Source organism: Diorhabda carinulata, chromosome 5, assembly GCF_026250575.1.
Source record: "Diorhabda carinulata isolate Delta chromosome 5, icDioCari1.1, whole genome shotgun sequence".
NCBI classification, from domain to species: Eukaryota; Metazoa; Arthropoda; class Insecta; order Coleoptera; family Chrysomelidae; genus Diorhabda; species Diorhabda carinulata.
In genome coordinates, this window is record NC_079464.1 from 26,837,568 (window position 1) to 26,854,899 (window position 17,332).

Consider the following 17,332-nt stretch of genomic DNA (forward strand, 5'->3'; position numbering starts at 1 on the left):
TTGAACAAGACTATTTAAATACTTTTCGAAGAAACACTTAGTACTTCACTTCACAGTTGACAATTCGGTTATACTGAATCCAGACGATCTACCTTTGTTTTTATACGTATCTGTTTTTGCACAAGAAAGCTCTAGAATTTACGGGAACAGCTGATATACTCTCATTGGTCGAATTCAAATATCTCGAATGTTCGGGAACGTGAGTGACACACATTGTGTATGAATCGATGAATTCGAGAATGTTTTAAAGTTAACAAGCTTGTATGAATAATAAGGATCTATTTTTAATACTTTATGAAAATAAAATTATTTTAATGTTTAACGACGACATATAATATTAAATATTGAATTAAATATTTTACTAGATAATTTACCAAAAAAACTGATAAATAAATTCCAAACTCTACATTACAATTTAAGTTATTTTGAATGGTATTTCTAATAGAAACAAAAGTATATAGAAATATTGTAGGATAATATGAATTTTTTCAACTAAAAGTACAGTAATAAGTTCAAAAAAGAGGATATTTTGTAAAGTACTATGTTATTGGAATAGTTTGTGAAAATTTGCAACTAATGGAGGAAAACTTCACAGATGTAACCGGTTTCACAGAATTTATTGAAAAAACTATGAATTTAGTTAAGAAAAATGCCAGTTAGACTTAACTAAAAAGCTTAACGTACAGAAGTTCATTAACATGTAAATAGTCTTTGCATTTTTTATTATATTCCATAAAAACGGATCCTTAAAAATAAGTAAATATTGTATCAACATAAAAATTTTCCTTTGTAAATCGTTTCAATACAAAGTATATGTAAATTAGAAATTATTGTTGTAATAGTACAAAATTGATGATAATTAGTTGATCATGTATTGAAGGTCAAAAATATTTTTTATACACCTGATAATTAGAGTCGCCATGAACATTAATCTGATTTTATATATTTTCTATATACTTAAATATGAAAACTGCACTGAACGTTGATAATTATTTTTTTTAATTTTGATCAAGAATTTTATTCTTTATACTTTATTCTATATTTATTCTATATTTAACTTTCCAAGTAAGAATTTGAATCGATTATAGAAATTTGTTCGATTATTCCTATCGAAACGGTTGGTTATGGATACGCGGCCAATAATCCGGATTTTAAACATATGCTGATATATGAAATACTACATGTAGGGAAACTTTATCAAGAGAACTCATAATAATGTCAAGATACACCTTATGAGTATTGTTTTCGAAGAAGTATTTATGATAGTATAGTAGTTTCGGGGACTAAAGTATTAGAGACAATAAAATGAAAAATATTTTATTTGTGTATGATTTGATTTCTCGTTAACATACAAACTATTCAATTTTTTTATTGTAATGCCAAACTAAATAGTTGTATTTCTTATAATTGCTAATAGAACAGCTCAACCAGTATATGATACACGCAGTAAATTTCTCATGTACCTCTTTCTCCTTCTTGCTCTCGATCCATATCTTCTTTTTTGTTTCATGTTGATATTGACAATATTGTTTTTGGTTTGAACGATTCTTTATCATATTCATTCAGTTTGATGTCCAGTAACCAATAGCGAACTCATTTGAACCAATTCTTACAAAAGCCGTTGAAAATTTAGGAATTTATCGAGGATTAATTTCAATACGTCACTAATATTGTGTTTTATATGCAGTTCAAAATAATTGAGAGTAGTTTATTTAAAAGCTAATCTATTTAAAAATTAGGAACACTTCGTGTACCTTATTCTTGTAATTGCACAAATTTTCATTCGAATTATTTTTTAGTGAACAAGACTTTATTTTGAATGTTTGTATGTGATAAATCTAACCGTTAAATTACTAGTTATTATAAAATTTTAATTATTTGAAATATTTTTAAAATACCGACCTGTGACTGACGTATCAGCAGTCACTACCAATTTTTTGTTGCTAGCCTGGTATATACTCGAGAAGCCGAGAATTTTCTACGTTCTCTCATTGGTTAAATGTAAATTGATTGTTCACGAACTTTCTCGAAACACTTCGGTAAGTATATAACCGGCTCTAGCCGGCGTTGATGTCAGTTTCTACTGTTAGCAGTTTGTGAGAAGTGCCACAGTCGAAAAAGTTATTCGCAGCAAATTTACAAAAAAAAAATAAGAAAATGTCTCTAATTCCATACTTGTTCGACGACTCCTATTTTGCGAGACCGTCAAGAATTTTCGACCAACATTTTGGAATGGTGTTGGAGCCCGAGGATTTATTCCAACCGGTTTCCAGACATTTCCTTCGTTGTCCGGCTGGCTACATAAGAAATTGGAAATCTGCAGCGTCGGAACATGATTCTGGATCCGTCGTCAATTACGGTAAAGATCAATTTTTGGCCAATTTGGATGTGCAACAATTCAAACCTGATGAAATTTCTGTAAAAGTCACTGGAGAGAACACAATTACCATCGAGGGTAAGCACGAAGAAAAGGAAGATGAACACGGCCACATTTACAGACATTTCCTTAGAAAATATGTCGTACCTAAAACTTACGATATGAGCAAACTCGAATCAAAGTTATCTTCTGATGGAGTTCTTTCCATTACGGCGCCAAGAATTGATGCAGGACAAATAACCCACAAAGTTATTCCTGTAGAACAAACCGGACAACCTGCCAAGGCCATCGAAAAGGAAAGCGGAGCGGGTGATAAGAAGTAAACTTTTACTCTCGCATTTTTACATGTTTAATTTGTAAGTTTTTTTATACCACTGCTTTTGTATTTTTTGTTAATTTTGATTTGGGGTTAGTTCCACAATTTATGTTTTTTTTTTTAAATTTGGTTCTAATTTTAAGTGATGATTTGGATAGTATTTGTATTTGTATAATTAGTCACTGTAATGATTTTGTAAGACTGGTTAACATAATAAACTTATCGTTATATTGATACTATTTTTTTTATTTCATTCCCTATTCCAATTCATTAGATATTTTTCTAAACTTTTAAATAGAAATATTCAGACAATTATTTATTTCAGATACATCTTTTCAATTTATATGAATGTAAATTTACATTTTTAGAAGTAAGAAATGAAGTATTTCAAGTTTTTAGAATGAAAAGTAACTAAAAACATTTTTTCAATACTTTTTTTGGAGACTTCCATTTGAAATTAAAAAAAATATTCCACATAAACAAATTCAGTGTAGATTAAAATAAGTTTGGATGTTAACAATTTTGACAAAAGTAACGAAACATCTTCTCAGTATATTTTAGTAAAGTATAAGGAAAAACCAGAAATATCAACAACGAACAGGCACCGCTCGAATTACTGGATTGTTAAAGGGTTTTGTGCTCTCTCTCTCTTTACATAAAAAAAATATTGACAGATTTTTAGTTTTTGCGCCAGTTCATCGTCTAATAGTGTCAAATACCAACAATTTGGTTGATTGAGATGATCAAAACTGAGGATGTATATCCAACATAAGCCGTAGAATGGGTTGTTAAGAGGAGAATTTTTAATGACAAAATTACAACATATAAGAAATTGTATAGATAAAAATACCAATTCCTTACTGATAGATACTGTTAAGAGAAATAAATTCAAATTTTTAAAAAACCTTCAAATTTATCCTCAATGAAAAGTAAATAGATTGGAATCTTGGTTTTGGGATTTAGATTTTGAGAAACTGGGCATAAGTTGTGTGAAGCACGTTTCAATAACCATAGGTTATCATCTTCAGAGATGTTTCTCTGTCAGTGTTGCTTAGTGATAGTAGTAAATAGTAAGTTTCCGTATAAATATCACTAACGTTTCCAGAAAGTCCAACTTAGTGACAGGAGTATTAATACCAGAAGAAAAAATTTATCATTAATATTTTGATAATAAAAGAAAAACATTTTATCAATATATAGTCAGTAGAAAAAAATAATAGTGTGTTCGTAGCTGAATATACTTTTGTTAACTTCTAGGCATCGGTCAAAATAAGTTATTTCGAAATATAACTTCTTTTACTCGTTCACAAACTTGTGGTATTAATTTCCTTGACTATTTATAGTTTATAGTGATAAATAATGATTATATTTCAGGATAGAGTCAATGCAGGATCACCTACAGTCATAACGAATAGTTTAAATTACATAGCAGTAGGAACTTCGCATGGTTACATTTTGGCATTTGACTGTGAACAGAATTTGTGTTGGTGTTGTCATGATACCACCACATCGGATCAAGGTGCAGTTTCTGCCTTGTCATTCAATCTGGAATCCACAAGACTTCTAGTTGGGTAATTATATTTTGTACAGTAAGTTCGAAGATACAATGTCTTGTTCTGATAATTGCAAATAATACAAAGTAGCAGCGTCGTATTTTATCAAAAAATGTAGTTTGTCTTTCTGTCATATTTTTGTAAGAATAGAGTGGAACACCACCAGTGAACTGCCCAAATATCGGAGTCATAATGTGGAGGAGGGTGGGGGTAGTTAACAAGGAGAAGTTTTTAAAAATGTTATTGAAATTAAGTAACTTTTAAATGATTTAAATGGTGCATATTGACGGCAACATCCTGTATGAGATAACAATGAGTTGAATACATGGAATTAACGGGGAAGCTTGTTGTTTATTGCTTACAATTTCACGTCACTAGCTTCGTTATTAACGAAAATATCTTTATGCATTGCAGCCTAGGATTTTTCAAAGATTTTGAAAAAATTTAAATATCTCGGAAATACTTCAATAAATAGATTTTTCAATGTAGTGAATTGAACTATTTAACTTGTGTATGTTAACCAACCAACAAGATGAGACGGTTGCTGGTTAGATATTAAGAATTAAAATTTTTGTTGTTAAGTAACAAGTAGTTTTAATACAATGAATGGTCAACCACAATCTTGTTTAAGCGGAACTGTCTCAAGACAACATTACATTACTTTTGATCAAAACCTCTCGCTCCACACCCTTTTACAATGTGATTTGATGATAAATAATTGATTTAACTTTGAAATAGATCAAGGGTGTAGTAATATCCGCAAAATTTTAGGACTGAATATTTTAAATTGTGTTTTTTTTTATAGTTACGAAAGGGGTTTCATATCAATGATAGATGCTTCTACTGGAGACGTACTGCGGAGACTGCCGGACGCCCACGCGCCCCAAACGGCGGTACTGTCTCTAAGATTCACTTTTCTCAATAATTTAGCTTTGTGCGGAGATTCTTCGGGATGTGTGTTTTCACTATCGTTTAATAGAAGACTCGGGATGAGAACTTGGAATTCCAAATGTTTATTTTCCGGTGCTAAGGGCGAAGTATGTGTTTTCGAACCACTAGTTAGAGGACACGATTTACGTTTTCTTAATAACGTTGTTTTGGTAGCCATGGCGACCTTGTCTAAGGTAAGATACTACACTTTTCTCATTGATAACATTTTTCATTGCTATGACGTTTTGATAATGAAAATAGTATTTTTTTCAAAAAAATATCTATCAGGATTGGCTACAATATACCTGAAATTTTTTTAAAAAATGTTAATTTTAATTTATCGTCAATTAAAATAAAAAAAATATTTATTTTTTAATTATATTTATTGGATATTTATGTAATACTAAACTGACGTAAAATTATTGTTATATCGAAAATTTGATGTACTAGATTGAACGCATCTAGAAATTTTTTGGAAATATGAATAAAGAACAAAGTACGAACGACATTTAAAAATTAATTCTATTTTATATATTTATTGAAGAATAAATACAAGAAAAAGACCGGCTTAGCCTTGGTATTGAAGCTTCATATTTGGTTTTCGTCTTCGTCGATTTTGGTCTTGGTCTAGTCACTCTTTAGCTGGTCTTGGTATTGCTCTTGCATTTTTTGCGGGACCAATACCAAGACCAGTCTCGCTCATGACTAGAAATATTAAAAAAATAATCGACTTCATGAGAAAAACGCTATAATTTTCACATTTAACAATCATATAAAATAATTATTATTATTTTGACAACGTGATATATATTTATTGGGCATTAAACGTTTCAAAGCTGTCGCGAATATTCTAGATGTTTCCCGATTCCTCCAGGCCATGCTTTGACATCGCGTCTCGAATTTTCTACAAAATCTTACATGGCAGGTTCGCTAGGCGTGGTTAACCAAAGAAGAGAAAAGTACTAGCTGAAGTTCTTTGTACGATAGTTCAAAATTTATTTGATTTTAAACAAATTGTACAAATTTCGCAGAAAGATCCAATACGTCAAACTTTTGAGAAATTGATCGATATTTTTCCAAAAAAAAAATGTTTTTAGAAATTATCAAAAGGAATGATGGAATTTGTGAAATGAACTTTGAATTTTCATGTTTATTAATGATCTCGTATCTCGAAAATTCGTGAAAATATCACATGAAAAATTCGTTAGGCAACGTAAACAAAAGAGATCGGCAAGACTAGAGCGAATTTTTTGCAAGACAATAAAAAATTTATTGGATTTTAATGTAAGTGCTTAATTTTTGCAAAAAAATCCGAAACTTCGTCAAACTTTTGAAAAATTGCTTGATATATTTCAAAAAAAAAATGCAGGAAGTTAACTGACTGTTGAAATTTTTGGAAATTATCAAAAGGAGTGATGGAATTTATGAATTTTCATACGACTAATGGTCTTGTATCTTGAAAATTCGAAAAAAAATCACGTGGAAAATTCGCTAGGCAACGTAAACAAAAGAAATTGGCAAGACTAGCTCGAATTCTTTGCGAGACAATTGAAAATTTACTGGGTTTTAATGAAAGTGCTCAATTTTCGAGGAAATCGTCAAACTTTTGGGAAATTTTTTTAAAAAATTCAGAACGTTGCTGTACTTGGTGCAAAGGTATCGTAATTGGCAAAACTATCTCGAATTTTTTCCACGATAGTGTTTGAATTTTATAGAAACTGCTTAAAACTCCCAAAAAGATCAGATACGTCGTCAAATTTACAAGAATTTCCTCGATGTTTTAAAATAATACGGATAGTTAATAATACTGAATTTAGAAGAGAGAATACATAATAATTTGATCCCAAATTTCAATGCAAGCATTAAAAAAGATTAAAGAAAGAACATGGTTGAATAATAAAATCATCAACGGAACTCCCAAAATACTTCTTCAAAATTCAATTGATACCTTTAAAAATAATACTGAATTATTGGCACAAAATCTGCTAAATTTCCAATATAATGATTGAATGTATGAAACGAATGTTTGAATTTATTTTGTGGCAGGTTCGCTAAGCATAGTAAACAAAAGCAAGTGTAACTCGATTTTTTTGCTGAAAAAGTTGAAAATTACTCCAAAAAGATCCAAACTTTTGAGAAATTGTTGGTTATTTTTTTTTTAAATTCAGAAAATCAACCAACTGCTGGGATGTTCGAGAAATATCCAGAAGAATATTCGAATATATAAAGGAAACGTTCAAATTATGAAAAAAAAAACAGACATCATTTCCCAAAAAATTTGATGAAAACAATAGCAAATATAGATTTTATGCAGCAACTCTTTCGATTCCCTTTCGATCCTTTTATCCCCCTATTTGTGATCATAACGATTATGTTAAATATTATCATCTATCATTTTAGGTAGTAGTGATTTCGGTGCGTCCTAAATTGAAAGTCTTCTATAGTCAACAGTTACCGAGAATATCGACGTCACTTCCTCTAATCTCTTGGCAATTAGTTTCAGTAGGAAAAACATTTCATCCGGTTTTAGCATGGGGTAGAGGTAACGAATTACACTATACCCGATTAATTGTAACCTACGGTTACAACAATCCTCGAATGACTTTAATGCCTTTAATAAAAGTACAAGTCCCTTATACAATGAACGCTCTTCATTGGCTTGGAACTCGACATTTGGCCATATTAGATACTAGCGAAAACTTGAGATTAGTTGAAGTACGCAGCCAAAGAGAATTGGAAATATTAGAAATTTCCGGTGCTGGTTTGGTGTACAATTCGGCGCATTTCAAAGCTTTAGCAGTGGGAGGAGGAGTAAGTGAAGCATTCGCATTAGCAGGTATGGTTAATAAACCGATTCCAAACTACGACGGCGGAGATTCAAATATGATCGAGACAAACGTTTTCTGCTATCTCTCCGGAAGATTTTTTATGCCGGTATTGAAGAATTCCTTGGGCAAACTCTTCTAACTCGTCGTATGTTCGGTATTGAATTTTTGATCTCCGAGGGCTTCTTTCAGTGGTAGTTGCAGAGTGATAGGTTCGGACTCTAGTAGGGATTTTCTAGTATTTCAAACCTCAGCTCTGATATTGAATAGAGCGTGAGATGCGTGGTGTGAGGGCGCGCGATATCCTGGAGAAGAATCGCACTTCGCGCTGGAATCCTCCTCTGTTCCGAGCGTGTTTCACGTGTTTTCAGAAGGTTAGAATAGTACGCAGCATTAAATTTACTAAACGTTGTATATGCAAATAGTCAACGTATAACACTCCTCGTCGATCTCAGCATACGGTACACATAATCATATCCGCGGACCTGGTTGTCTTCGCTTGCACCGGCGGCATTCTTCCTTCACTTTTTAGACGACACCTAGTGAAGATTAGCGTTAAAAAAATCACATTCCATCGCCTCCTATCGCGAGTTCAACCAAAATTTTTTGAACATTCGTCCTACCGTCCTCTGGTCATCCAAATGAGTTATTCTACACGGCGAATGTTGTCTAGTGTGATGCTAGTTCGCAGTCGACGATCATGCGGCTCATTTTTGCGATCATCTTTGAACGCTTTTGCCTATTTAAGCAGACCTACTCGAGCACTCACTACCGAATTGATTTCGTAAACGCCCAAGAATGTTAGTGTACTTAATGCCTTCCCCACGCTAAATGCGGCTGCACTCCTCACAATCGTTCGAGAAACTCGTCGCGAAATGGACATAGAAGCTGCTGTAGAAATAATTTCATTTCCTGTGGCAACATATTACTATTTATAAGTTTTTCTAAAAAGAGCAATACAGCTTCATTGCTCCAGTTCACATGCGACTATGTTTAAAGAGCGTATAAAGAATCACACATCCGTACGCGTTTGTGGCCGGAAGCAAACTGGCCAGCGTCCGCGGAAGTGGATGTGTACGTGGTAACGACGCGCGAACCCTTTTTCGCGGGTCAAAATACTATATCCGATCGAGGAACAGACGTGAACGTGTGTGGACGCCACCAAAACCGTCCACACTTACAATTACGGAACTTCACGTTACTAATTTGGAGCCGCCATAACACATAATCAAGTCACGACCTTCAAAACATACAGGCGTGCCATCTACAGCGTTCGTCTTGATCATATTTGAATCGCCCTTGTATATCTATTATTATTATTATTATTTTGAATTTTTGTAGGCGAACGAGCTTGCTACAATAGTTTATCTAGTCGAGGAGATCAATTATTAATATTGGGTACGAGAGCTGTGCATATGGTGAAATTGAGAACGTGGTCCGAAAGATTGTTTTATCTCAGCGATCAAGGGCGGTGGGCCGAAGCTTTGAATTTGGCCACCGCCGAAGGGACCAGTAAAGAAAAAGTTGCGTTACCCTTAATAAATAAATATTTGGATAATTTGAATTTGAATCAAATGGATAGAGATAGTTTGCCTGCCGCTATTAATTGTTGCATCAAACTTGGGAAAATGTAAGTAATACTACTATAAAATCATAATCTTTACAAGCCATGTTAAAGTCGAGAAGCTGGTAAACAAAATTTAAGTAGGTTCTTGAGGTAATATTAAACTTTGTGAAGTTTTCTAAAAAAATGTTTGAATACAAAAGTGAAGACCCGGCTGGTAGATTGCGGAGCATTATCATTTTCTTCTTTAACCGGCGCTACGGTCCTTTTGAGAACCAGGGCCTTCTCAACATTCGACTGCCAATCCTTTCTGTCCTAAGCATGATGCCTCCAACGTCGAACCCCTAGCTGGATCAGATCCGCTTCGGCGTCCTCCAACTAGCGAAAACGCGGTCTACCTCTCATTCGCCGTCCTCTAGGAACTCCATACATGGCTATCGATAAGAAGGCATCTTATTCACGTATCCCAACCACCTTAGAAGCGCCCCCCGGATGAACGCCATACATCTTTCTTAGCTCGGCATTTCTCCGGATCCTACACGCACCGTTCTCACAAACAGGGTCAAAAATCAAGTGGCCTAGTTCGAGCCTCTTGACTACTGTCACCAGGCTGGGATCTTCATAGAGTCGGTAGAGCTCGGTGTTTATACGAACTTCACAAACAGATGTCTTGAATTAAAAAGTATGAATCACAGCACGCTCTTGCGTCACACAGGGCTAACTGGGACTAAACTACAATCATGAACACCGAAAAAATTCACAGTTCAAGAATAATAAACAAATCAACCAGTACTTGTAAGTTTTAACTCAACGACAAAATATAAATATACGCTCCTATAAAGTAAACAAGTAAGGGACACTGTTATTTTTGGTTTGTAAAACACACACTAAGTTGAAATTTCTGAAAATACTGAATACACTGTTTACATTACTACTACACTAAAACTCACAATTACACTGTCTGACGCGCGTTTCAATAACCAAGTTATCGTCTTCAGAGACTAAAGGTAAACAATTTACCTTCAGACAGTGTAATTGTTAGTTTGGTGTACTGGTAGTGCAAACAGTGTATTCAGTTTGTAAGACACCGTTTCGACTTTCGCTTGACGATATGAAAGAGAAATTTGTTATTTTGGAATTTATTGAATGGATTATGGGATGGGCAAAAACTTTTGACCGGTATTTACATTATCTGACTATAAAGCTGGTTTAATAGAGTGATTTCTCCATGAAGATGGGAAATGTATTGTTTTCATAAAATATAAAGTACAATTATCTGAAATAACGTACATTACTTTATTATAGTATATTAAAGTACGGGTGGCAACCCTAGTTGTAAGTATTCTCACTATTGTAATTGTCTTTCCTATATATAATCTATTGTAGGTTGCATATTTAGGTCTTTTTCTATATCTATCTTTTTTATTTCATCTTTTTTTGTCACTGCTTTCATTCTTACTAAATTTTATTTTTTTGTCGCTCTCAACACACAAGATTCACAACCCAATTGTTTTGAACATTGTTTTTTTGGGGTCTCTAGATATTTCTTCTTTATTTATGAATTTAGTGTTCAGGACTTAATAATAGTTTATTGTTTTTTGCAATTCTTTTATTTATATCTTCATCTTGTGTCCCGTTTTCGTCTATCATTGTTCTTAGGTTTTGGTACTGTTTAACTTGTTCCAGTGTTTCCGTACCGATTCTTATATTTATCTTGGTCTCTACTTCCCCAATCACCGTTACTTTTTTCTTGTTCTTGTTTTGTTTTCATACCCAATTCTATTACTGCTTTGTTTCACATCTCAATTTCTATTTGTAAATCTTTTCCTTAACATAACATCGTCAAATGCTCCTCCACTGATATTAAAGGCGGATTCACACCAACGGGCACAGTCAAATCAGGTCACGGTCAGAGACAGTCAAGTGAAGATCCCTGCCTCGGAATGTCAATGAGAGTGTTCTCACTGGCGGGCACGGTGAGGGCACAGTCCAGTGAGAACACTCTCATTGAGATCCCGAAGCAGCATTCTTGACTTGACTGTCTCTGACCTTGACCTGATCTGACTGTACCCGTTGGTGTGAATCCGCCTTAACTCATTGTAGTTGTGAACGTCCCATATATTATTTCACTTAAAAAAGTGCATATCTTCATGATCTCGTCCTTGTATATGATCTATAATAGTAGATTTGTAGTGAAGCCTTCTGATATTTTCACTTTAGGTATTTTATCAAAGGCTTTTCCTAAATCTAACAAGACCACGTACAATTTCTTTTTTTCTTGTATTGCTTTTTCTACTGTTTTACAGTAAATACATCATCTTGGGTGCTTCTTCCCTTCGAAATCCAATCTGATATTTTTCAAGTGTGTCTTCTACTGTTAATTTTTTATGAAAGCCATAATTGCGTTACAAATTCGATATTGTTCTCATTTTGCCAGTCTGTATATCGAAAATTTAATCGAGACCTTGAAATAGAAGGCGTTAATATTTACATTCCATACATCATAATCGTTTTTGTTTTTATTGACACAGACGAAACGGATGCACAGGTCATGTAAGCAACTGTGCTAAAAATATCACACAGTTGATAAAATCGCAGACATATCTTGTTGTCTGGGATTTAGATTCGAGGTGTTATTAATTTTTTTATCTTGTTTATTCAATTTCTATTTATGAATTTTTATCTAGAAAACAAGTTTTATACAACTGCGATATACCCAATATATTAATGTAAACTAAAGTGAATGTTGAATATTTATTTTTACTTTACACAAGACTAATTATACACTACAGTTTAAAAGTAACAATGTAATTATCCTCGGATATCATTTCGCAGAATATTCAATAATTATCATAATTTCAATCGTAACTTGTTATTACAAACAAGTGATTGGATTGTGGTTTTCCTACTTTTACAAACTATTATTATTATTATATTATAAACAGCACGATCGGTACACTTTATTTTTTATAACAGACTCTATATATTTTTTAAAAAGTCAAAAATTGGGCTGGAATTCCGAAAACGGGAACTCTAAAAATCACCTGCAATTTCGTACATACACTCAAATATATGTAAAATAAGTGTATTTGTAAAGATTTTTGGCGTCTCGCAAGGGAGGAAGTAAAAAAAAATTTGATATCTAGTTTGACAAAGTTTGGCTCAAATATAAAGTGAATAAACTCTTTCCTAACCCATACGCAAAACTATTAGAGACCTATATAAAAGAACGAGCCTTTAAATTAAAAAAAGAAGATGCTTACTCAGACTTGAAAGAAATCAACGCGAGTGTACCACAAGGTAGTGTTCTCGGGCCGGTCCTTTACCTGTTATACACCAGTGACATCCCTCAATTAGAAAACCACACTCGCCACGTTTACGAATACAGCTATTTTGGCCGTAGGCGATTCCCACGAAGAAGCAGCAATTAACCTACAGACATCAATTAATAAAATCAATTATTGGACGAAAAAATGGAGGATAAGTTTAAACAAGAAAAAATCGGTATAAGTAAATTTCACAATATGCTAATAGAGCAAAATATCTGGGGCTAACACTAGATGCGAAGTGACGTTGGAAACCTCGTATAAAAAAACGAGAAGGTTGTATTGGTTGCCGGGGAGACAATCCACTCTGTCAATTTATAATAAACTACTTGTATATGAACAAATCATGCCTACGGAATTCAACTATGGGGATGTGCCAGCGAAAGCGACAATCAAATAATCCAAATATTTCAAAATACAGTGATAAGTAGCATCGTTGATGCAACTTGGTACTTTCGAAATAGCGATCTTCATCGGGACCTGGAGATGGACACAGTAAGGCAGGTATCCACTAAATTCGCAAAGAGTCACGGACAGCGGCCCTTGGAACATGTGAACACCGAGGCAATCTAGCTCCTCGACAACACAAACCTAGAGAGAATAATGAAGAGGACGAAGCCTTTTGAGTTAATTATCTAAGTGCTTAATGTAAAAGCAGAGCAAAGTGCCGAATTTTACATATTGGTGTTTGTGTAGATATATAGAATAATTGTAGTTATGTAGTGATATAAACTTACACTGAGTAACACCCTTAGTTTATAGGAACTTATAGTAATTTAGAACAAAATTGTTCATTGGTCGTGGTATTTATCAGATCACAATGATAAGGGCGCGGAAAACATCCCTTCGGGTACTTTGTTTCGTTTGAAGAATCAAATAATTATGATAAAATAAACTTTTCAGTGATTGTAATATTTAAATTGATTGTTGAAAGAAAAGTTTTAACACCCTCCCTACCAATTCATTTTGATTTTTCAAACGAAAAAAAGTACTTGAAGCGATTCTAACCAAACCATAACCTAATCTAACCCTACAATTTCGTTTAAATTTTATTATGTTAGGTTAAGATTTGGTTAGGCACGCATAATAGTACATATCCATACTGAGTTCTTTGTATGGTTTAATCCATACTGACGCAGAACTGACTTTAGGCACTAATAAAAATTAATAAAATACTCTAACACTACACATCACAAATGGTTATTATCTCTTCAAAAGCACATAATAAATAAGAGCCTACACAAATTGGTTTACACCCTAAACAGACCGCATAACAGAACTCAGGGTTAAGGGGTTAAAACGACTTATTTTAAATATCAGACTGGGAAAACCTTTTTTTGAACTTGCTTTAAGATTATTTTCTTAAGAACTGCCTTAAAAGTATGCTTCAGAATAGCAGATTTATAAAAGTGTGTTAATTTTAAAACACCTGGCAAAGCTCTACATCTTTCAAAATTTGTTCAATTTCCAATGAATAACCAGATTTTGTGGTTTTTGTTTTAACCAACCAATTTTTAACGTTTTTAGTGATATTTTATGCAACGAATTATTCGAAGCAGTATCCATTGACCAAACTAAGAAGGAATGGTATTTTACATTACTGACCGATCAGATTTGTGCAGGATCATTAACAGTTCTTTCACCGTTTATAACACAAATGTTGGTAAAATATTTGGAAGAAACAGATCATCAAACATTAGAAAACGTATTGTTGTCTCTAGATATCGCCTGTTTAGATTTGAATCAAGTTTTGAAGATTTGTAAAAAATTGAAGATGTACAATGCATGGATACATATTACTACTGGTACTTTGAAGGATTATATCAGCCCTTTGACTGAGTTTCTTGAAGAATTAACGCCGGATAATCATAAATTAGGTGTTATTATAAGTTACTTCCATTTCTGGTTAGATTTTTCAATGATTCGTTTTAGGAAACATATTATTGGTATACGTATCGTCATGTTTTGCCGGATTGGGTTATCCATCGGGAAATATTCCAGAAGAAGAAGTACCTAGAGTAAAACACGATATATTGAGATGTTTGGAAACGACGCATTCTATTAAAGGTCAAAAAGACGAATTGGCTTATCCTTATTTGAGGGCGTTATTAAAATATAATACTAGGGATTGTTTGAACGTTGTAGAACTTGCTTTTTCCCAGCCGGAATTTTCTGGAGAAATGGGACTTTTGCAAAGGCAGCGTTTGATTCAGATTCTTCTGCAAATTGTCAAACCAGGCAATTTTACTGTGAGTATTTTTTGGTATTGGAGAAGAAGATTTGATAATAAACTTTCAATAGTTTGTAATATAAGTAAATCTTTTTAAATTTTTTTATTGCTGAATTGTTTTGATTTTAGGTTTCTTTTGATTAAAAATCAGATTTTGAAACAGATAATTTTTCCCTTTTTTAAAAACTATTTTTCATTCAGTAACCTAAAATTAAGACAATTTAGCAAAAAAAAAATATGAAAGGATCTGAGAAATCTGAGGAAATTTATATTTTCATATTAATCCAAAATTTAAATGTGTTGGTTCCGTATGTTTCTGAGAATTTGATCCAGAAACTTTTTTGTTCAATAGAATATTCGAGATGTTTTTCTATGGAGTTTTATGGTAATATTTCTGTATTATCTGCGATATTTTGATCATATAAATAGTAACTATGATTGAAAATTGGAGAAAATTTCGATTTTTTTTATATTTTTTTGTTTCGCGCATTCTTTCATACCTTTTTCACCACTTCAAGTTATTTTAAAAATTTCTAAAACTCTTACATTGATGTACTTAAATAGTTTATAATAAAAATCTCGATCTCTATTGGAAATATGTTTGAATTTTATCCTCCAAATTTTTTATTTCAAACATTCTTTCATATTTTTTTGGTATAGAATATTAATCAATAATATTTAAACTTCAAAACTGTGGAAATATGAATTGTTTATAACAAATATCTCTGCTTTTACGGGAAATATCTTGAAAAAAGTTTAAGACAATTTTATAAGGAATTTTGTTCTCTAAATATCTTGGAGTCTTGTTTTCATATCTCTTTAAGTGTTGAACTTATTTTTAAAAAAATTCAAACTATCACATTTACAACTATAAAGTTTATTGCCAGCATGTTGAGCTTTTTTATTGGATATATGTTGAAAATTGTTTTTGGTAACTTTCATGGGGAATTTTTATTTTATACTTTCTGTCATGTCTTTTTATTTTCAATTTATTTTCAAAATTTCCTAATTTCTTGCATTGATAACCTTTAAATTGATTATAATAAAAATCTCGGGTTCTATTGGAAATGTATTGAAAGTTGTTTGAGACAATTTTCTAGGGAATTTTATTCTTCATATTTCTTGTTGTAGCCTTGTTTGCATATCTGTTTATGTTTTTGAGATATTTTCAATTTTTTTAACATTTTATAAACTATTAATTATTATTGCATACATTTCGGTTTTCTATTGAAATTATGATAAAAATAGTATATGACAATTTACATTGAATTTTATTCTCTAAATTTTTATTTTAGACTTTTTTTGTACATACATGTTTTCCATTTCTAAAATTTTCTTAACTCTTGCAGTGATGAACTTTACATTATTTATAACAAATGTCTCGATATCTTTTGGAAATATGATAAAATTTGCTTGAGACAACTATAGAAAAATTTATTCTTAAAATTTTTTTTGTAGCTTTTCTTTTAATCTCTTATATTTTCAAAATTTTCCAATTATTAACGAACTATAAATTGCTTATTGCAAATATCTCGGTTTATTATTGGAAATATTTTTTCTTTAACAGTTTCATAGTGAATTTTATTCTTTAAATTTTTATTTTAGACTTTTTATTATTGTATCTTCATGGTTTCCAGTTATTTAAAAAATTTTTAAACTCTTTATGAATTTTACATTATTTATAACAAATGTCTCGGTTTACATATTCGAAATATGTCAAAATTTGTTTGTGACATTCTATGAAATTTAATTTTTTGAATTTTTTGTTGTAGCCTTGTATTCATATCTCTTCTGTTTTCAAAAATGTTCCATCATTTACAAACTATAACTTGCTTATTGTAAATATCTCGGTTTATTATTGGAAATATGTTTTCTTTGACAGTTTCATAGTGAATTTTATTCTTTACATTTTTATTTTAGACTTATTATCGTATCTTCATTTTTTCGCGTAATTTTCAAAATTTTTGCTTTGATGAACTTCAAATTGTGCATAATAATTATCTCAATCTCGATGGAAATATTTTGTAAATTGTTTAAGAAAATTTTATAAGAAAATGTAGTCTCTATTCTCAATCTTTTCATTTTCTAATAATTTAAAAATTTTTTTAAACTTTTCAATTTGATCAATTTGAAATAGTTTATAAAAAACACCTCCATTGGAAATGTGATAAAAGTTGTTGAACAATTTTTTAGTAAATTTTATTCTCTAAC

General features: G+C 31.9%; 2 protein-coding genes across 3 annotated transcripts in view; both read left to right on the top strand.

The window, feature by feature from the left end:
• The window catches only part of LOC130894391 (vacuolar protein sorting-associated protein 8 homolog), a 28,081-nt gene that overhangs the window by 4,689 nt on the left and 6,060 nt on the right, over positions 1-17,332 (top strand). For both annotated transcript variants that reach the window (XM_057801211.1, XM_057801212.1), the window contains exons 5-10: positions 4,068-4,264; positions 5,052-5,370; positions 7,577-8,012; positions 9,343-9,631; positions 14,419-14,768; positions 14,824-15,140. In XM_057801211.1, the coding sequence (XP_057657194.1) occupies positions 4,068-4,264; positions 5,052-5,370; positions 7,577-8,012; positions 9,343-9,631; positions 14,419-14,768; positions 14,824-15,140 (1,908 nt within the window). The remainder of the gene's footprint in view (positions 1-4,067; positions 4,265-5,051; positions 5,371-7,576; positions 8,013-9,342; positions 9,632-14,418; positions 14,769-14,823; positions 15,141-17,332) is intronic.
• On the top strand, positions 183-2,929 carry LOC130894395 (protein lethal(2)essential for life-like). Its single transcript, XM_057801221.1, has one exon. The coding sequence runs from the start codon at positions 2,158-2,160 to the stop codon at positions 2,698-2,700; it is 543 nt and encodes a 180-aa protein (XP_057657204.1). The 5' UTR covers positions 183-2,157; the 3' UTR covers positions 2,701-2,929.